Here is a 23,283-nt window from a genome sequence, read left to right on the forward strand (position 1 = left end):
TCAATTGATACCCGTTCTAGAAAACGTGGTTAGAACAACACATTATTTGCATTCTATGAAAGTCAAAATTTGTGATATATTCTCAACCAGGTCATTTAAAAATTTATCTTTGTATTAGCTAGGATAAAAGACCTGTTAAAACGTAACTGAACAACAAATTTTCAAGTGAACGTTCAACCCAATGTGGTGTTTCAAGAACTTCAAAACATATAAGGCAACTCAGTGGCTATTAGGTATCATTGTCTATGAAAGGATTTTTAAGTAACTCCTACAGAAAGATCACCTGATTCTATTGAACATCATGAAGTAATAAGGGACATATTTTTTAAATGTCAAAATCCAAACATGTTTTATCATTTGGCCTAACATTCTGTTAGAGAGGTTTTATTATTACTGTGTTATTTTAATTAGTCTTTGTTTTGCAAATGTTCTGCCAACTCGCTCCATCCTTTGTGCTGAAGGCTTTAGCAACACTGGCTGTCTCCCCTGTCACCATTTCACTTTTCCTGTTTTACTAAAACTTGTTGGTCCCTACCTCCAGTCTCTGCCCAGTATATGGGACGTCCAGAAATAACTCAGTTAGCTCTATACTAATTACAAGTCAAACTCTGCATCTGATTATTAAACAGACCACAAGGCAGATCTTGTGAACGAAATTTTTATTTACATGTTGTATCTAGAAGCAGATACATAAATTCTTTATACGATTAATCTCCAAAAATGTGCAAGAAATTACTATAGTTTGTTTACAAACCAAAACACGTATTAAAATCAATGGACTTTGGATAATTCATTCTGTGGTGTTCTCAGTACAAATGGTACACACCTGATTCGAAACATACAGAAAAAGTGTAAACTACAGCAATCTGGATTGCAAGTATTAATTCCATGGCACTCCGACAACTATAAAATTTCTTTAACCCAACATGTATACTTATTACAAAATTCTATAAGAATTTTTCATCATCTCTGGAAGTAGAGGTTGGATCACTTTTCAGAAACAGCAACTACACACTCGCCATGTTATGACTGATTAATAAAAAGGATGTTTATAAAAAATCTTTACAGGATTAAAAAAGTATTAAAAGAAACCGAATTTGTGATTACTAGCGTACCAATACTTTGTTTTAGAATTTTAAGGTTATTTATGGAACTGGCAAGTGTTCCTTATTAGAGTTTTCAGCGAAACTGTCTATTGCTGGTAGTGTGACTTCAAATTAAGACTTCACGTTGGATGAAAAGCCATGAAGATTTAAAACGGATTATTTTGAATCATTCATAAAGCAAATCTCTCTCATATACAATGTGAACTGTACAATGATCAAAACTGGCATTTCTGAAAGCATTGTTAAGAAAGAGATTCGGACTGGTAGCACTAGCAGGGACACTGAATATAACCTACTGAAGATTTCAGTAACTTTTATCCTGTTTTAGTAATACTGGCTCAGAAATTATCCTGTATATTGTACTTGGGTTTTATTTCCTATATTCCAATGGTTTAGCCTTTTGGCACAATTTCTTTCAACAGCAAGATGGTTGCCCTGTGTAGCTGGTTTCCTTAAAAACTATTTTAAATTCTATGATCGTTTCCTGTGACATTTTTTGACCTTCTAAAATTTTCAGATTATTGCACCAAAATGGGGCACAGTTTTCCTTAGAGAAAGGAGACTTTTTCAAGTACTTTCTATGCTTTCTTATTATTTGTAAAAAAAAAAAAAAAAAAAAGCACAATAGTGTCCTAGGAAGCCTGGAAATAGCTTCTGGCTTCCATCATGTTTCTGGGATGAGATATTTGATAAAAAGCAACTCTGATTCATTTCGTATGGCAGAAGGATACAGCTTTCCTGTGTTCTCTTGCCTTGAGCTCAGATTTTCAGAAGCAAACATTTAAGAAATCACTTACAAGCAGCACCCATGTCATCTAAGCCACCATTCAGCAGAATCCAGAAATTCACCCAAACGCTACCTGCACAAAAGCTACAGGATGAAGACTTCTCTTTTTTCCCTTTCCATTTTTAACCAGAATGTTTTACTAGCCTATAAAGCCAATTGTTCAGTATATTGTGCTGCCTCGGCCAAATGGTTCTCTAAACAGAAGCGAAAAACACTGCAATATTCCTCTCTGTTTGTAAATGATTTCTTTACAAACACTTTTATTTTTATTGATATACTATCAGACCCTAGCAATCTGAAATTGGATTAGAATAGGGGATTTTACTTAAAGGAATTTTAGATTATGAACATACAAAAGCACACTACGAATTGGCTTTCTGAATCAGAACAGTATCAAGACTTGCCCTCCATAAAAACACAAAATACAATTTTCAAGACATTTATATGGAAATCAGGATGATCTTAACTTGAAACCAAATGGCTCGATCTTAAACACATGGTTATCATGAGGAAGGTGTGGGGAACAGGCTATGCCCACATAAGACAGGGTTCAGGGCAGTCCAAAGACCTCTGTGCACCACGGTCTCACAAAGAGTACATGTCAATGCTTCTAGAAACACGGAGAAGCCATCTCAACACTTATTATTAATACACAGTGACTCTGTGACAATACCTGCCATCTAATATAGATGCACAGGGACTTTTAACTCACCCTAGATATATTTTAAATTGTTTAAAAATAAATAGTTTTGCAAAAAAATAGTTTAAATGTCTTGCATTAATTTGATAAGTTTACAACTCTGTAATAGTTCTTAATCCAAATAGCTTATAATGAACACTTAAATTATATTATTACAGTATACTCCATATTCCATCTTGTTAGGTGAAAACATATCAGAAAATGAAAGAGGAGTCTTTGCAACAAGGTACAATCAAACATTCCACCAAAATTAAGTACCTTTTCCCCTTTAAGTCAAAATACCATAACACAGGTATTAATACACTGGGCCTTTTCTTGGTAATTCTCAGTTGACTCAAAAAAAAAAAAAAAAAAACAGAAAAAAAAATGGGGATACTGATATGTCTGAATGACAAAGCTATTAAATTTGACTTAAGACCTTCACCCTTTTTTTTTTTTTTTTAATAGGGATAGGAGATAGGAAAAGGAAGAAATGTCTTAAATTACATGTTTCACTGGAAGGGGAAATATTTTCTTTAAAGTTATGTAGCTAGAAACATCTTCTGGATGGAACAATTTCAAAATACTAAAGAATCTGCAGTGAATAAGTACTGCATTTCAAAATAACTAAAAAGTATTGGATATAACATACTACCCCCACCCTGCAAAGGACTGAATCAAAAGAGATGAAAAAACTAATGATGCTAATTTACATAAGACTTAGCTAAATTAAAAATAGAAACCCATGGATAAATGGCAGTATATATGGTAGGTAAATGCACACACCTGATTCCGTGTTAACATTTTTGTTAAACGGTGCACCACAATTTCCACAATTTTTAAACTAAAGTCACTGGGATTTTTTGGTTTTGTTGCTTTTGTTTTTTTGGTGGGGGACGGAAGTGTTAAATCTAGCACATTTTAATGGTGACTACATAAATGAAAAATATAAACCCAACTTTAAAACATTTTCTTTCTATTCAGATCAATTTAAAACTTTATATAGACTTTAATGTTGCAAGAGATCTAGTCCATTTATGAAAAGCATTTCTACATCAAGTTCACCCAAGAAAATGTTGTCTAAGCTAAAGAAATCACAGATAAAACATTTTACCAGAGGAAAGTATAGATAACAAAAAATTGCTTATCACAGGAAACTAAGATCATCTAATAATTTCTTTGATAGTTCTAGTTCCATAGGTCTTTATACGTTATGCCAATTTGTACCAGAGTTTAATGACAGAAAAGGCAACAATTTTTAAATTGGTGGTATACATTTCTTTACAACTTTTTAATGTAAGGCCATTTATTAAAAACAGACAAACCACAAGATGAAAATGAAGGCAACAGAAAAATCCAGCTTCTCATAACCAAAAGACAGCACAACCTCAAACAATTTAGAAACGAATGTGGCAGAAAGATATGTCACAGACCTGCATTCCAATACCCAAGGTTATGTCAGTTCACAATTCTAAATAAACCTTTGTAGAGCATGAAATTAAAAATCATTTTCGATGTAGGTGTAAACTCTTGTGATTAATCACACGGCTATGCTGACTCACCACGATCTTTGAAGATGGGCCACTGAAAGAGAGACATAACAGGTTCATTCTGCAAGTTTCATTCAACTTTACTCAGGATTGGATACACATGAAATGTGCTTTTAATGCATAAAATCACAGTGGATAGCAGCAAAGGACTGGGGGTGGGTGGGTAAAGAGAATCTGATCATTCACATTGTGATTAGTCTGCACGCTGATGGAAAAGACTTCACACCTCCTCAAACCTCCAGACTTCCCTTTTGTAAAGAACGAAAATGAACCCAAGACACCTCGCAGACGGTTCCCCACCCCTAAACGGACCGGACACTCTTTTACACATAAAACTGAAATAAAGAGTATGGCAGCGAAAGATTCTGATGGCGATGAAAAGTCTGTAAACTGTATCTCAGTCTCTCTCTCTCTCTCCCAAAGTGCACGATGCCGGGCTGCGGGCCCTGTCAGTAGTGCTTCTCCTGTAGGTAATCCTTCATTTTGTTGGGCAGGGGCAGCTTCTGGATCAGGTCTATCCGGGTGTACTGGCGGATGACGAAGCGGCACAGGTACTGCAGCGAGCGCACCTGCATGAAGCGCGACACCGGGTTGGTGAGCCGCACCGGGTAGGTGGCGGAGCCCGGCAAGCGCGAGCGCGAGTAGCAGAAGGCGCCGTTCTCCGAGTCCCTGATGGAGTGCTCGATGAGGTCCACGATGGACGTGTGCCCCTCCACGTCCGGCTGCTCGTAGAAGCTGAACCGGCCGTTCGAGTGCTCGATCCGGGTGTGCAGGGTCTTGCCGTGCGAGCGGAAGCTCAGGCTGAGCAGGTAGCGGTCGTCCGAGCTGTCCCGCACCAGGAAGGAGCCGTCGGGCACGTTGGCCAGCTTGCCCTCCGCCTCCCAGCGCGTGATGGGCCCCCAGTACCAGCCCTGCTTGGCCAGCTTCTTGAGCTCCTCCGTCAGGCTGGTCACCGCCAGGGGGCCGCTGCTCTGCACCGAGTCGTACACCCTGGCCACCCCGGGCGCCGAGGTGGGGTCGAAATTCAAGTGGCAGCGCACGCTGTCGGCCGCGTGGGCGTCCGGGCCAGCAAGCCCGGCGAAGGTCCTTTGGCTCGGGTCGGTCTGCAGCGGAGGTAGCAGCGGGGAGAGGGGGGGCCCGTCGTCGGGGCCCGCCCGCGGGCTCGGCAGCATCCCCGCCACGGGGCCCGCCAGCAGGCCGCCCACCGGCGGGTCGCCGAAGAGCTCGGGCGCTGGGCGCCCGGGGTCCTCGTCGCGGCGGGTGGGGCAGGGGCCCCCGGCGGCCGGGGGCGGCGGGACGGCCGAGACCTCCATCGGGGAGGAGCCGTCCAAAGGCACGGTGTACGGGAGGTAGTCCTGAGGCAGCAGGCCCAGGACCACAGGCACGTGCTCGCCCAGGCGCAGGCGCAGGTCCCCGGCCGCAGGCGCTGGGCTCCCGGGAGCGGCGGGCGGCTCCGGGCACGGGCAGGCGGGCTCGGCCGCCGGGCGGAGCTCGCCGAAGTCCTTGCGCACGCCGTTGAGGGCCGGGCCCGCGCCGGGTGAGTGCACCAGCGCCTTGACCCGCACCTCCATCCGGATACACGTCTCCTCCGAGGCGGTGGGCCGCAGCGGCCAGGGCGTGGGGCTGTAGTGGTGGCTGCGCAGCGACGTGGAGCGCATGGGCCGCGGCGCCCGCGCATCCTTGAACACCAGCGGCGCCGACGACGACGAGAATGTGTCCTCGTCCGCAGCGCCCCCAGCGGCCGCGCCGCCCTTGCCCTTGGCCTTCTGCTTGGCGCTCAGCCGCCTCTTGAGCGTGCCCATGAGGCTCTCGCTCTTGGCCCGGTTCTTGCCGCCGCCCTTTTCGTCCTCGCCGTGCAGCTCGCAGCCGGCCATCTCCTTCCCGTAGCAACTCCCGAACAAGGACTCCTCTTTGCCGAAGTCACCGGCTAGTGCTGGCTGTTGTACGACCATGAATTCCGCATCTTCTTTGCTCTTACTCAAGTTGAAAGATTTCCGGAAGGTCTTAAGGCTGATTTTCTTCATTCTGACGAGCTACCTGATCTGAGGGGCTCAATTTCTCTCGGGGAGATTATCCACGGACATCTGGGCAGGCTGCAGGCGAGGCTGCATCCATGCGTTTTTCCAGCTTCATTTCCCCTCTAGAGTCACTGTCTAAAAAAAAAAAAAAAAAAAAAATTAAAAGGTCACATTAAATAATGTCTCCACAACAAGTCTTAGTTTTAATTCTTCAGTTTCTGAACAAAGATACCTGAGTATAAGAAGGTAAGCTCCATTTGGACAGATTTTTTTTCCCCCCCATTTCACGCAGCACAATAGATCACTGCCTATTTGACCAACATTTGATAATGCTTCAGGAGCAAACCCTAACGTTTTTCGCCTTGCACCTCACTTTGATTTAACCCTAATTATGGTCCACGTGCCTGTCCTTCCTAACACTGAGTCAGTCGCCCTTTTCACAATGACCCACACGGTCCCAGCCACCAGCGTGTGTCCTGCAGAGAGCCAACACTCAGCAAAGAAGGCACCATGTCCATAACAAGCCCAAGCAATTCAACAACCTAGGTGTATTTTTAAATCTTTAAACAGCTGTAAAAATGAATTAAAGGAAGTCCATAATCTGTGACAAGTTATCTGGGGAAAGCCTAGACATGCCCTCCACAGCCACAAGTCTACTGAGAACAGGGTCTGTCCACCTGCACGATCCCAGAGCCCGGCCAGCCCAGACCTCCCAAGACAGGTGCTTTCACCTACAGGGGACACCCGTAACAATAAGTACAGTTCTTCACAGTAAGAGAAACTGCGTTATTTGTCTTAACAGGCAGAAAATGGTGATGAGAAGACTAATAAAAACCTCCCTGTGTTAAGTGATCATTTTCTGGCTCACTAGCAACGAATCCAATTTTGTCCACCAAAAAAAAACAACCGTCAATTTACAGAGATTAAGAAAACTTAATTACCAATATCCATAAAACTAGAGGCCGTGAATACAAGAGAAAACAAACATGTTTAGCCCCCAAAACAGGAATGCTGTAAAGAAAGTACCATTTATAATAAGAACTGAAAATCAGCAAATTCTTGATAAACTAGATCAATGGCTCAGTATCCAAAATGGATTATGTCTGGTGTGTCTGGAGTGTTACCCCAAACTCCCAAACCCCAGCAGGTAAACCTATTCCACTTAAAGCTTGACCTAGTGGGTCAGGCCCCACTGGCTTTCTATGAATGGTATAAAATGCTAGTTCAGCTCTCTATTATTAGAAAAAAGCAAATCAAAACTACAACGAGGTACCAGATCACACTCCTCAGACTGGCCATCATTAAAACCTCTACAACCAATACAATATTGTAAAGTAAAAAAATAATAATAATAATAAATAAATAAATGATAAATGGTTTAAAAAAAAAAACCTCTACAAATAATAGGTGCTAGAGAAGATGTGAAGAAAAGGGAACCCCCTCCTACACCATTGGTGGGAATGCAAATTGGTACAGCCACTATGGAAGACAGTATGGAGGTTCCTTAGAAAACTAAAAATAGAATTACCATATGATCCAGCAATCCCACTCCTGGGCACATATCCAGAGAAAACTCTAATTCAAAAAGATACACGCACCCCTATGTGTGTAGCAGCACTATTCACAACAGCCAAGACATAGAAATAACCTAAATGTTCATCAATAGATGAATGGATGAAGAAGATGCGGTTTATAAACACAATGGAATACTACTCAGCCATTAAAGAAGAACAAAATAACACCATTTGAGGCAGCATGGATGCAACTGGAGATGATCATACTAAGTGGACTAAGTAGAAAGACAAATACCGTATGGTATCATGCATATGTGGAATCTAAAATAGGACAGAAATGAACCTAGCTGTGGAACAGAAAGACTCACAGACACAGAGAACAGACCTGTGGTTGCCAAGGGGGATTGAGGGTGGGGAGGCACGGACTGGGAGGCTGGAGTTGGCAGATGTAAACCATTGCATACATAACGGATAAAAAAGGCCCTACTGTGTGGCACAGAGCACAGGGAACTAGTCAATGTCCTCTGCCAAGCCATAATGGAAAACCGCCTCATCTGAAAAACAGATGAATCGTTTCTGAATAAAATGTAAGATGTTAAAATGTTAAAAAACAATCCCCTGGAGTCATTTGGAGCGCTCAGGGAGGGCTATCCAAGCTTCCCCAGCAGGTCATGTTGCCTCTAAAATTTTCTAACAATGGATGGGCAAGGAGAGCTCAAGTTCAACGTATAAGCACTAGAGAGACTCAAATGTGAGTCAACTGCATGTAGAGTTGAATTTTAAAACTGCATTTTATTCACAGCTAACTTCCATTTTCAAGTAATTCTTCATAAGGTCCCAATTTTGTGACATAATTTTAGTGACATTAAGTAACATTCAGCCTCAGTTCTGGCAGGCAGCAGTTGCAGTTGCAACCCTTCTAGGTCCCCCAGTTAAGGATATACTAACCACTAGAAACGTGTGTGTGTAGACACAGTTAATGCAGTGAGGAACACACACAGACTTGTCCCAGGGCTGGAGGGAAAACATCTGCGGCACGTGCCACATGCTGTAAGTCCAAGCTTCAGAGATGAATAAGGAGGTTAAGTTCTGAAAAGCAAGTCCAGAAGATGAAGAAAGATCCAGAACACGATGCGGAAAGGAGGCCTGACTAGGAGAGAATCCACGGCAGGATCTGGACTGCCTGATCCTGCCCACAGGCACTGGCCTCCCTCAAATCCTGCCTGCCCCGCTGCAGGACGACAACAACCTGAAACAGCTTCTCAGCTCCCTCAGTGAAGGACAACAGGGGCTGAGGCTCCTGTCCTCACCCCGTTCCTCCAGTGTTCTCTTCACTCACCTCCCGGTGCTCTGAGAACACTATAAACACACCGCCACTGAGGGCCTGGGAGCTGGCTGCAAACGTCATACAACAACCCCCCGCCCCCAGCTTCGGTCAAGTCTTCCCGACGTCACTGTCTCGATGAGACCTGCCCTGATCTTGCCATTCAGGCTACACGGCAAACCCTCTTACCCAGGACAACAGAAGTGTCTTGCTTTAACAGGCTCTCTGTCACCCCTCTCCTCTTCCACTCACTGATGTGTCCCAGGCATCCAGGACTGTGGCAGGGGCCCAGGAGGTACAGTGATCAAACACCCCGCCCACCTCCACTTTCCTCACACCTCACCTCAAGAGGTAATTCATCATCATAGGAAAAGGTTACACAGCTCCTTAACAGGGCCAATAAAGTTCTACACAGTCTGGCTGTCTTGGGTGATTTCTGCTCCATTCATATTCACCATATTCCCACTCAACATAGAACTTTTTAACATACTGCTCCTTGGACCTGAACTGTTTCCGTTTTCCTTCTCCTCTTTGACTAATTCCTTTGAACCTCAGCTCATCTGTCAATTCCTCAGGGAACATAAACTGCTCTTCCTGATTAGGTGAAATCCTCCAATTAGGGGATCCAAGGACACTGCACACCTCCCCAGCTTCGAATTTCCATCTGGGATGTATGCTTACATCTATTTGTATAACTACTTGATTAATACCTATGACCCCAGAAGGCTGTAACTGACAAAAGCAGAGACTAGTGTCCATTTTTTTCTCAGCGTGTTATCCCAGCACTCATCATGGATCTGGCCCAAAGAAGGCAGGCCACAGATAACTGCTCAATAAACAACAAAGTAAGATGAGTGAGAACACTCAAAGGAAAGGTCCACAGTGACAGACGACTTGATGCTGATGTATGCAGTTGTCTCAACAGCACAATCAGTAACTGACTCGGATGTGCAAGCATCATTTTTAACTCACCCTTACTAGGTCTGGCTTCCCTCATAGCTCAGATGGTAAAGAATCTGCCTGCAGGGTAGGAGACCCAGGTTAGATCCCTGGGTCAGGAAGTTCCCATGGAGAAGGAAATGGCAACCCACTCCAGTATCCCTGCCTGGAAAATCCCATGGACAGAAGAGCCTGGTGGGCTGCGGTCCATGGGGTCGCAAAGAGTCGGGTACAACTGAGTGACTAACACTAACTAACTAACTACTAGGTCTGAGGTTCAAACATCTCTGCTTCCCACTGTCGCATCCATTTCACAGAAAACAAGACTGATAACTATAGTAAAAGCACTTGGCAATTTATCACTTGATGATAATTTCTTTTTTCAACTATAAATCCATATGCAACTTAATAATAACATTCAATAAATAAAATTCAATCCCAAACATGAGAAACACACAAAGTTCTATCAGGCCATATGGTCTTTTATCTCTTCCTTTCATTTTCTAGGCAAAGATTAAATTACTCTGGAATTCTTAAGAGTATCTGTTTTTCTGTTTGCACTTCCAAAAATATATGCCATCTTTTTATAGGACTACCATCTGTCTCATCATGCCTAAGTAAATGTTCTGAATTAGTTTCACTGCTTTTCTAATTGTAAAATTTTAAGTTTACACATGTATTGGCTTGGCCAAAAAGTTCACTCGGGTTTTTCATAAGTGCTCACAAGAAAACCTGAACAAACTTTTTGGCCAACCCAATACTTGAAAACGTGCATAAAGGTTCAAGGGGAAGTTTTAGACGTGAATACGCCACCCAGGCAGAAGATAACATCTTTAAATAATTTCACAATCTCTTTTTAAATAAATGATTGGTGGTAGTCATGCTTGGCATTGTAACACCTAATGAAAAAACTTTTAAAAGACAACATCAAAACTACCACCTAACCTTCAACGAACAAAACAGCTTTATTACTGTCAATTTTGACAAGTAAGGAAACTAGGTATCAGAGAGATAAAATTTGCCCCAATACATTAGATAACTTGCCTCTGGGAAAAACAGCAAATCAGACCTTAAAGCCAGTTGCTAGCGCCGAAACACACATTTTCTCCTCTGACAGCGGCCCTGTTGGTTGTGCTAGCGTTGAAGTCAGTGGTTCCCAAACTTTTGGGTCTCGGGACCTCTCTGTCCTCTTAAACATTACTGAAGATTACAAAAAGCTCTGTCTGTGTAGGTTATACAGAAATCATTTCTTAACAGTCAGTTGCTCTGGGAAATCTGAGAGCTTTTTTTTTAACCCTATTACATTCAATTCCTATTAGAAATTAAAACTGAGATTTAAAAATATTAATTCATTTAAAATGACAGTGTATTCATTACATGATAACATAAACCACTTTTCAAGAAAAACAGATACCTTTTCCCAAAGAATTCAAATTCAGAGAGAAGAGGCACTGTTTTACATGATTGTAAATCTTTTCCTGTCCAATTTATTAAGACAACTGGACTCTCGACGGTGTTTGTACTGAATGTGTTACAATATGTTGTCTTAAAGTGGAAGAAGAAAACCCAACCTCTGATAAAAGCAGAACTGGAAAGGCAGGGTACTTTAATAACCTTCCGTGTAACTGTGGGTGGTCTTCTTGTGATAACAGAACAAAGTCAGGGGATAGTTTCTTAAGAGTCAGTATTGCTGAGAAATCTATAACCATATCACTTTTTTTTTACTCTATTACATTTAAATCTATTGGTCTAGGTCACACTTTGAATGAATCTTTTATACATTCCTGAGTTTTTAACATCATGCATTAGTTATTTCATCATACAATATGAAAAAATTAGTATTACCACTGATCTCATAAGCAAAGTCTTAAGTATTGCAAAGCTGCAAAGCCAAGAGTGGTAGGTAGAAGTTGTTTTGCAGTTGATTTTTGCTTGAAAGCTTGAATTTAACATGGGCAACAACACTGTCAGTGAAGTAAAAGGCTGTACTTTGACCATTTATGAGAAACCATCTACTAAGCACTCAAGATGATTAAGCATAATCTGTCAATTGTTCTTTTAGGTAAAAGTAGTCCATCATGACAAAGCAGCTAGTTAAGTCAGTTGCTCACACAAGGCTTCCCTGTGGACACCTTCTTTTAGTATGTGACAAAAGTGCTTTCTACACACTTCCATTTCATCATAAGCATTTTAAAAAGATGTGTACTCAGGGTCAAAATTTGGTAAAATTAATTATTTTTATAGCTACATCAATGACATTCTTAAATGTAACTGGAATCTTCTTCTTACTACAAGTGCTTGGAGGTGAAGAACATATGGCCATCATGAAAGTTTAATACTATCACAGTTGGCGCCCCAGCCTTGTTTGTGAACAGGCACCATCATTTTTATTCACGGCACTTTTGCACCCTCAGCAGAAATGGCAAAAACAGTGGAAAAGGCAAATAATGTTTTAGCGTTATGATGAAAGAGGATCCACAGACCGTATTCTGAGGATTGATAAGTTAAAACTATCTGTGAAGACAGTTTAAAAGAGAAAGACTTTTAATGTAGGCAAAGCATCCACATAAAAAGTCAGCAAGACAGGAGGCTAGTTCACCGCTGTAAATCTCTCTGCAGGTCAATGTCCAGCTGGTCTTCCCGCACGCTATGGCTCATGCCCTTCCAGGTCAGTGCCCTGGATCCCACTCCCTGCTCCTGAATCTGTCAGCTCACTACCTGTCATCACCTTTACCTAAAAACAGGGAAAATAAAAACCAGATACTAAAGCCTTACCAATAAAAAAGAAAAGAAGGGTAATGGCCAATGTAAATGAGATGCCATGGAATTTAGGGCCCAGTGCTTGTTGCGACAATAAATATGCAGGGGATATACCCAACTATAAGAAGAAAATGACTTTCAGAAAATGACTCCAATCATATGTTATAATGTTTTATCAGTTGAATTATATCTGCTTATTTACTGCTTTACATCGGGAGCACTATCACTTGGTCACTAGTTGGACCCCTATACCTGAAATAGCTCCTGGGCACTGCTGACATTCATCCAAACTTGGCTAAACTTAAGATTCTTTTTTTTTTAAGTTCTTTTTATTTAAAAAAAAAAAAAAGTTAATTGATTTGTAAACACTAAATAAATGCAGACAGCTAAATTTTTTTCTGTGAAATTAGATGTAAACAAAACCACTCTAAAGAACTATGAAAACAGTACTTTAAAAAAAAAAAGAAAAAAAAAATCCATGCCTTTGTATGAAGACTGCTTTGCAAATGTGACTAACTTCTCATTTTACTTAAAAGTTAAGTGCCAAACTGGAAAATCATAATGACGCATTATGTAAAGCCAGAGATGACATAATTCAAACCAAGTTTAGTCACCGAATATTTAAAGAAAGACATTGGTCCTACACTTGGAAACAAAGAGTGCATATTTACTTATTTTAATTTAAAATAAAATGTTTAAAAGTACAGTTTCATGCAGTTTTTCAATGAACTAGTTAATATCAATACTAATTATTTTCGGAAAAGATCCTCTAACAGAAAAGAATTTGTGAAAAAAGGCATATGCTAATGACAACTGACTGTGAGAATCAAGAAAAAGGGGGAAATGGATTTACGCAAAATAGAAATGCAAAGAGCTGCTGCTGCTAAGTCGCTTCAGTCGTGTCTGACTCTGTGCGACCCCATAGACGGTAGCCCACCAGGCTCCCCTGTCCCTGGGGCTCTCCAGGCAAGAACATTGGAGTAGGTTGTCATTTCCTTCTCCAATGCGTGAAAGTGAAGTCACTCAGTCGTGTCCGACTCTTAGCGACCCCATGGACTGCAGCCCACCAGGCTTCTTCATCCATGGGATTTTTCAGGCAAGAGTACTGGAGTGGGGTGCCATTGCCTTCTCCGAATGGGAAAAGCAGTTAAAAATAAATCTATAAGAAATCAAAATATGTAAAAGTATGTGGAGATGCTATCAAAATTAAGCTGAAACTCAGATGAAATGGAAAATTTTATGGCTGATATATACTATACCAAAATTCTATCACAGGAGGCAAGAACCCAAAAGAGGCTGAAGCGTCAAAGAACCTGAGAAAGTACCCAGGAACTAGCACGGCCAAGGAGATAAAGTGACAAGTCACTGAAGACATACGTCCAATATTCCAATACTAAACTACATCCAATCTCACTAAACTACTTCAGGGCAGAGAGGGAAAAAATTGACTCTCAAATTTATTTTGAAGTCAAAAGAACATTGATACCACAACTGGACTAAGACAACAACAACAACAAAAAAAAAAACACCCAAAACACCAATCTAACTTATGAATACCAAAACAGAACTCTTAAATATCAGCAAACATTGAGAGTGGTAGGGAGAAACAACTCAATAAGACAGATCCCAGGTTTGCTGGTATGACTGTGTATTTGTAAATCTACTAATATAATCTACCATAGATCAAGAAGAAATATTATGATCACAGCTGTAAATAACAAGAAAGATCTGAAAGAAATAACATTAATTCTTGATTCACCTCAAAAGTAGTCTTTGCAGAATAGAAACAGATGGACATTTAACACAATAACCATAACAAAATTATGAACCATAATGAATAAATGCTGACAGGCGGCAACAAGGAAGCCAATTATCAATACTATTAATTAGCATTATTTTAACTGAGTAGCCAGTTAATCTGTCAACAGTAAGAAGCATAAATATTGGAAAGGAGGAAACAACTTGTCATTATTACAAATGACATGACTTGAATACTTGGAATCACAACAGATGCAGCTGAAAAACTATTGGGGGGGGGAAAGTCAGTCAAGTAACTACTTATAAACTGTATACACAAAAATCACTAGTAATTCTATATTTTCTAAAAAGCTGATAAGAAAATATAATAAAAGACTAGATTCTTCTTATAATGGTTTTTAAAAGATGGAGGGTCAGCATGGGGAACAAATGTACACCCATGGGAAAAAAAAAAAGATGAAATTAATTTTTTAAATGTCCTGAACTTTATGAAAAAAATTCTCAAACTCCTCAGAAGGGAGCATAAAAGACCTAAAGACACATTATGTTCTTCAATAAAACAGTTCAATCCTGTCAAAATACTAGGCTCAAGACCCCATGAAAACATCAATGATGTTTTTGCAAGAAACCTGACAAGATGATGTTGAGCTCAGACATGCAAATGATGAAAAGAGAACTAAGGAAGACGCTGCGGGACAAATGAAAAGGATGAGCTGCACAGGATCACCACGCACTGTGGGAGCTCAGACCCGAAGGAAGGCTGGAAACTCAAGAGACAGACCACAACACACGGAAGGAGTCTGTGACAAGGAAGACAACTTGAACTACTGGACGGAAGGTGGGTTACTAAGGAAGCGAGGAGAGAAGGCTGGAAAGCCACTTGAGCGCAGTGGGGAAAGCAAGACTTTGACTTCATTTCTTATGCAACTATAAATTTCAGAAGGATCAGATTTGCAAACAAAATAGATAAATGAATGAAAATTGAAAGAACCTTTAAAAAACTTAAGACGGCAAGTTTCTATGCATAACATAAAAGCTTGAATCCATAAAGGAAAAGATCAACAAACGTTAACAAATAAACCCAAAACACAAGCTGGAGGAAAACTGCAAACACATATGTTGCTATCGTTTAGTCTCTAAGTCATACCTGACTTTTTTGTGACCTCCGTGGACTGAAGGCCACCAGGCTCCTCCATCTACAGGATTTCCCAGGCAAGAATACTGGAGTGGGTTGCCATTCCCTTCTCCAGGGGATCTTCCTGACCCAGGGATCAAACTTGAGTTGGCAGGCAGGCTTTTTGTTTTGTTTTGTTTTCCTTTAAAAAACACACTGAGCTATCAGAGAAGCCTGTAAACACACATGACCAAGGATGAATTTCTGTCACATAGACCATGCTCTTAGCAATCAGCAAGAGAAAGGTACACAGTTCTAGAAGCAAATGAGCAAAATATAAAAAGGAAAAACTGACACAAAGGACAGAAGGAAAGTCAAAAAAGCAAGCAAGAGAGAAATCAAGAAAGCAAGAGAAGGAGACAAATTCAAGTGGCCAGTTAACACCCTAGAAGATTTTCAACTCATCTACCACAAAGAAATTAAAGGAATTTGGGCATGATGGAACTCCACTGATACACTGAGACTGTGGTGATAGCAACATGACTGAATGCATTTGTATAAACTCAACAGATTGTACACTATAAAGGATGAGTTTCACTGTATGTAAACTATTAAAGAGATGGGAATACCAGACCACCTTACCTGCCTCCTGAGAAATCTTTATGCAGGTCAAGAAGCAACAGTTAGAATTGGACATGGAACAACGAACTGGTTCCAAATCAGAAAACGAGTATGTCAAGGCTGCATCTTGTCATGCTGCTTATTTAACTTATAATGCAGAGTATATCATGCGAAATACTGGGCTGGATGAAGCACAAGCTGAAAGCAAGACTGCCGGGAGAAATATCGATAACCTCAGACAGGCAGATGACACCACCCTTAAGGCAGAAAGTGAAGAAGAACTAAAGAGCCTCTTGATGAAAGTTAAAGAGGAGAGCGAAAAAGCTGGCTTAAAACTCAACATTCAAAAAACGAAGATCATGGCATCCAGTCCCATCACTTCATGGCACATAGATGGGGAAACAGTAAGAGACTTTACTTTCTTGGGCTCCAAAATCACTGCAGATGGTGACTGCAGCCATGAAATTAAAAGATGCTTGGCTCCTTGAAAGAAAAGCTATGACCAACCTAGACAGCATATTAAAAAGCAGAGATATTACTATGCCAACAAAGGTCCATCTAATCAAGGCTATGGTTTTTCCAGTAGTCATGTATGGATATATGAGTTGGACTATGAAGAAAGCTGAGCACCAAAGAACTGATGCTTTTGAACTGTGGTGTTGGAGAAGACTCTTGAGAGTTCCTTGGACTGCAAGGAGATCCAACCAGTCAGTCCCAGAAGAAATCAGTCCTGAATATGCATTGGAAGGACAGATGCTGAAGCTCCAATACTTTGGCCACCTGATGCAAAGAACTGACTCATTTGAAAAGAGCCTGATGCTGGGAAAGACTGACAGCAGGAGGAGAAGGGGACGACTGAGGATGGGATGGTTGGATGGCATCACCGACTCGATGGACGTGAGTTTGAGCAAGCTCTGGGAGTTGGTGATGGACAAGGAAGCCTGGCGTGCTGCAGTAAATAGAGTCGCAGAGTTGGACTGACTGAAACTATATGTTAACTTTAAAAATTCACTAACAAGAAAATTCAAAACAAAACAAGATAATATCCTTCACTGGTGAGTTTGAAAAAACTAAATCAATAACAACACTGGCAAGGATATGGGGAACTATCCCTGACCGTTAACTAACTCCTCAAGTGTAAACTAGTACAACTTGTAGAGGATTACTTGAAAATATTTATCAAAATTTTAGAATTCACATATGCTTGAGCCAAATAATTATGCTATTAGGAATTTGTCTTTTAGATATATATACATGCCAAAAACAGGGACATATGGAAAATGATATGCTACAGAGAATTTTTTAAAAAAACCCAGAAACTAATATTACTTCATCATTTACCTAGTAATGACCTACGTGTGTGCATGCTTAGTCGCTTCAGTCGTGTCCAACTGTGATCTCATGGACCATGGCCTGTCAGGCTCCTCTGTCCATGGGATTCTCCAGGTGAGAATACTGGAGTGGGTTTCTATTTCCTTCTCCAATGACCTACTATTAGCAAATATAGGCCACATATTGGCCTACTATGTGCCAGGCCTTGGAATATACTGCATCTCATTTAATCCTCATAACCCAGTGAGTTTAGTTCTAGGCATAAGGAGTACCAAGTCTGACACAGCAGGAAGCACTCACCTGGAGCTAGACTGCTCCGGGTCACCTGCACCCCAGCTCCAACTTCATCAGCTGTGTCACCTTAGAGGTATCGGTGTCCATCACGCAAGTTAGCAGTGAGGTTTCAAAGTGCTTGTAAATGTGATGCCCTTAAAAATGCCGCCCACAGATTAAGCGACACAGGTGCTTGCGGCTCAAGGCGGCAGGAACAAGAGTAATGCCCACTCTGTATGAGTGGGGAAGCTGAGGCAGAGATCACAGCACTCGCCTCTGATCACACCCTGATTCTGCAGGATGATCCCCTTAACCTAAACTGCGTGGGACTTCTGCTGCATAATGCATTCTGGTCAAAACGTGGAATTGATCTGGATATCAGGAGCAACAGTGAAAACATACATCAAAAGTTAGTGAATTAGTTTAGTAAGTTATAGCCCATCAATACCATGGAGTATTATATACATAAAGAAAAGGGTCCAAGAGACACTGGATAAAGGCCAGCTACAAAAGAAAGGCAAATAGGACTCCATGTGTGTATTTATATGGTTAAATATATACAGTAAAAGTCTCCAGGTATCAGTGACCACACGTCCAGGCGGTGGACATGGGATCAGGAAGCCACACCTGCAAGGAGATGTACGTTTCCCACAGAGGACCTTCCCGTGACCACTGAGGTTTTACTTTATACGGAGCCACCACCACTCCCTCCTCCCCGCAGGCTTGGTAAACAGCGTCTGTCTGTGTGTTTTCGCCACCTGGGGTCACAAAAGCAGGACGCTGATGCCCTCGGGGTCAAAGGTCTCAAGAGCTTTCCTGAATCAGCCATCTCTGTGGACCCTCTTGGAACTGCTTTCAGTCCTCCCCAGCTTCCAAGCTCCTGATGCACCGGCCCCCCCCACCCCGGGCCTGGCCTGGCCTCGCCCCCAGTACCCCACTCTCGTTTTAGTCTTCCGCTTCCCACTGAGACTCCCCCGGGGCTCCGCTCCTACCTGACCCAAGAAAGCCCTGGTGCCTAACAACCCCTGGACCTGAGCTCACCCCAGACAAGGCTTCTGTAAGTTCCCTTAACTGTGCCCACCTCTTTGCCTCCCTCTCCTGCGGTATTATCACTCCAGCTCACACACGTGTCTTCACACTGATAAAACACTGCACGTCCTCCACCAGTGTGAGGAGAGAGCTGCAAACCAGAGCTGAAAGATAAAGTCCTGACCCTCCAGGGCCTTCGATCCTAGTGCAGAATGTAAGTAAGCAAACATCTGCAGAAGGGTTGTAAAAGACACACATTTACAGCCCAAATGGCGCTCTCATCCTTGAGGAGAGACCCCGCTCCCCAGGAGGCAGAGGCTCTCTGCCACCCACTGCAATCACTTCTGCTGGCTGACTTACTTCCACCGCCGCCACAACCACCAACTCCAGGGGGATTACTGCGCACAAAAAAACGCACACTAATCTTCCTGAATCCTCAGAATAGCTCTATTTTCAAGGTTCCAGCTTTATTTCTATTTCATAGAAGAGTAAACTAGACCTTAGAATGTTTAACAATTGGCCTGAAGTTGCAAACGAATTTGCCAAGCAACAGACACAAGAGCTGACCGTCGGCAGTTTCCGATGACATGTCATTTTATCTGACTGTGTTAACACTGTATGGAGCTGGGAGGACAAAGCCTTGTGGTTCTGAGCAGGACTCTGCAGTCACCACTGCCTAATGACCCTGGGCACCATGCCTCAGTTTCCTCATCTGAAAATGAGAATTTAAAAGTATGTACCAAGGGGGATCCACTTCTGGCGTGATGGAAAGGGAGACTGATAAATCTTCTCTGTAAAAAGCAGAGAAAAACTCTATAAAAACAATATCAAGTTTTTTCCTCTGTAAAAACTATAAAGCTGAGCCAAACTGTCAAGAGCGACCATTTCAGCATTTTAGTTAGTTAGTTAGTTCAGTCGCTCAGTCGTGTCCGACTCTTTGCGACCCCATGAATCGCAGCACGCCAGGCCTCCCTGTTCATCATGATCTCCCGGAATTCACTCAGACTTGCATCCATCGAGTCCGTGATGCCATCTAGCCATCTCATCCTCTGTCGTCCCCTTCTCCTCCTGCTCCCGTTCCCTTCCAGCATCAGAGTCTTTTCCAATGAGTCAACTCTTTGCATGAGGTGGCCAAAGTATTGGAGTTTCAGCTTTAGCATCATTCCTTCCAAAGAAATCCCAGGGTTGATCTCCTTCAGAATGGACTGGTTGGATCTCCTTGCAGTCCAAGGGACTCTCAAGAGTCTTCTCCAACACCACAGTTCAAAGGCATCAATTCTTCGGCGCTCAGCCTTCTTCACAGTCCAACTCTCACATCCATACATGACCACAGGAAAAACCATAGCCTTGACTAGACAGACCTTAGTCGGCAAAGTAATGTCTCTGCTTTTGAATATGCTATCTAGCTTGGTCATAACTTTTCTTCCAAGAAGTAAGCGTCTTTTAATTTCATGGCTGCAATCACCATCTGCAGTGATTTTGGAGCCCAAAAAATTAAAGTCTGACACGTTTCCACTGTTTCCCCATCCATTTCCCATGAAGTGATGCATTTTAGAGATAAACTAACTGCATACAACCAAGAACTTCTTCATAAAAACCACTAAGCATTGGGACTTTATGAAAATTAAAAACTTCCGTGCTCCAAAATGTATCATTAAGAGAAAAGAGAAGCTACAGATTGGGAGGAAATATTTGCTTACCATGTATCTAATAAAGGATTTGTAGCCACAACAAATATATAAAGAACTCTTAAAACTGAATGATAAGACAACCTGTTCTTAAGTGGGCAAAAGATTTAAATAAGACCTTTTACCAAAGACATACAAATGGCTAGTAAGTACATGAAAAGGTGCTTGACACTACTGGTGGTGAGGAAAATGCAAATGAGGGACCACGACCCACCCCAAGACAGGCAAGACCTAGAGTCAGCAAGAAGGGAGAGAAAGGGGAACCCTCCCACATTGCTGGTGGCAATGTAAAATAGGCTGGCTTTTAAACATTCTTCTTTTTTTATTATATGGAAAATGATTAAAATGCATAACTAGATGTGCACACCACAAAGACTTATGACAAGGCAGGGGCATTTCAGACCTCTAGGAATCACCCCGTGGCAGTCTGTATAGATCGTCTCCTTTATTTTTTCTACACTGTATAGTACTTGTGTCTTGACTTTTTTCACAAGTCAAATCAGCAAAGATTCTTTTAAATAATGATATTCATTAGTTGAAAACATCTTAATATAGTTGTAAAACATCACTTGGCTATATGCAACTCTTAAAAACATACTCTTTGACCCAATAATGCTATTTTTATAAATCCTGAATAGGAAAACAAAGCATAACAACATCTCCTGCATTTATAATGTAGTAAAAAGATAAATAAATTTTAAAAATCAGAAACATTCTAATTTCCAACATTATGAGAACTGTAAACAAAATTCTTGCACATCTACACAATGGAACTTTAGGGAACCACTAAAACTGATATTTATACAGAGTTATAAATAACATGGGGGAAAAGTTCATATTGTTCATTTGTTACATGCAAAAACACAGGAAATGAAATCTTATGTAAAGTGTGGCCTCGATTATGTAGAAAGAATAGGGAGGAAAATCAGACCAGAAAGAAATACAACGTAACTGTCAACCGGATCACAGAAGACTTTGTTTAGGTATTATGTCCAATACCTTATTTTCAAAATATTTTACAAAAAACATGGAGTGTTTTCTTCAGAACAAGGTCTGTAGGCTTGTTTGTTGGTCAGGCACTGTTTAGAAGGGGATGGGTGAGTAAATCCATCAAGTCAGAGCAGAGTGCAAAGCCTTTCCTCGCTTTTTAGGCACAGCATGACCACCAAACGAAAAAGCATGTCGACAGGTAAAAACACTGTTATTATTTTTGCTGTAATAACTTTTTGCCAATCTGACATTACATTTTATTTAGTGTATATGTAGTCTGGACTGAAATAGTCAAAGTTTAAACGTTAAGAGTAATAACCCCACCAGCTCTTCAGTGGCTTGTATTCCACGGTTAATCACCGTCATTCCATGGAACATTCCTTCAATTCCCTTCCCCCATTCTCACTCTGAAAAGGACACCGACTCTGCCTGCACCCTCCCCGGGAACGGGGCTGGAGAAACACGGGCCGTCTGGCTGCTCTCAGTGTGCAGTCACCTCCGTGAGCCTCAGGGGCAGCCTGAACGCCGCCTGGAAGTCACGTTCATCCCCTGATCCACTCCGCTCTCCCCTTCCTAGCCGAGTACGTCTCATCTTCCCTCAGACCTCCTACATCTCCCCCACCTTCAATCTGAGCTGAAGGCCCGGCTTCCTACTTCCCGGAGACAATCGACACCTTCAGAAGCAAACGTAACTCTGCAGCGCCGCAGCAGCCCACGCCCACCCCGTTACCATAAACCCACGGACCTTTCCACGGGCCGCTCCGCTTTGCGGCCGTCTCCTCCACCTGCCAACGAGTCCCCTCTGCTGGGCCACTCCTCAAAGATAAAAACCAACCTTCCCCCCACCCCCCCCCCCCCCCACCCCCGTCTATGCTTCTCTCTTTAATCCCCGTGCAGTGTAACACCTTGGGGGAACCACGCGTACACGTGAGGACCCCCTTGCCCCCATTTTTTCTGAAACTCCCACCCAAGACCTTCTCCCCGGCGGTTACAGGGACCGCTCTTGCCAAGGTCACTGATGCTGGCTGCGCTGCAAATCCAGCACCGCCTCTCAGCGCTGACCTCCCGCGGACCAGCAGCACCCCAGGCACACTCGGGCCGGCACTCAGACTCCGGTCACTTCTCCGTCTGCACTCACGTCCCTCATTCTCACGCACGAGGTAACACTGATGTGCAGCCCGCTCCCGAACCGCGCCTCTGTGCAGTGCAGTTCCAGCCAGTTCCTCTCTGGACTCTGCCGCTGCGCTGTCTTATGGATACCTGAGACTCAAGCACATTCAAAATGAAAATCTGGATTTTTTTTTTTCCCATCCCAGCCCTAAACCTGCTCAAGCTGCATTCTTTCCCACTTTCATTCATGGCTACTCCATTCTTCCAGCTGCTCAGATCAAAACCTTCAGCGCCATCCAGGGCTCTCCTCTTTCTCTCACTCACATCCAATCTCAATCTCTATCTTCAAACCATAGGCAGAGCCCTCTCACTTATGGGTCCAATCACCACACTGGCCATGGGCCTCACTGCGGCAGCCTCCTCACTGGTTTCCTGCTCCATCTCCACCCCCTCCACCCCCACATCTTCTCTCAATAGGGCACCAGTGCTCAGGGAACTGGCAACAGATGCCTGTTACTATCCTGAGTAATAAAGTCCTTTATCTCTGACCCAGGAGTCTCACGTCTTCTGGCAGCAGCAATGGAACTGTATTTGGCTAACTTGATAGCTTGCAAGTAGCATAAAATCTCTGACTCACTAAGTGAAATGTAGTAAACATAATAGAATGGCTTTGACTTCTTTTAGAGTCTCT

General features: G+C 42.4%; 1 protein-coding gene across 2 annotated transcripts in view; it reads right to left on the minus strand.

Annotated features, from left to right (window-relative positions):
- Nucleotides 1-644: 644 nt before the first annotated feature.
- SOCS6 (suppressor of cytokine signaling 6) overlaps nucleotides 645-23,283 on the minus strand; it is a 34,136-nt gene continuing 11,497 nt past the window's right edge. For both annotated transcript variants that reach the window (XM_042239687.2, XM_027960711.3), the window contains exon 3: nucleotides 645-6,275. In XM_042239687.2, the coding sequence (XP_042095621.1) occupies nucleotides 4,572-6,146 (1,575 nt within the window). In that variant the 5' untranslated portion in view covers nucleotides 6,147-6,275 and the 3' untranslated portion in view covers nucleotides 645-4,571. The remainder of the gene's footprint in view (nucleotides 6,276-23,283) is intronic.

Source organism: Ovis aries, chromosome 23 (genome assembly GCF_016772045.2).
Source record: "Ovis aries strain OAR_USU_Benz2616 breed Rambouillet chromosome 23, ARS-UI_Ramb_v3.0, whole genome shotgun sequence".
In the NCBI taxonomy this organism is placed as follows: domain Eukaryota; kingdom Metazoa; phylum Chordata; class Mammalia; order Artiodactyla; family Bovidae; genus Ovis; species Ovis aries.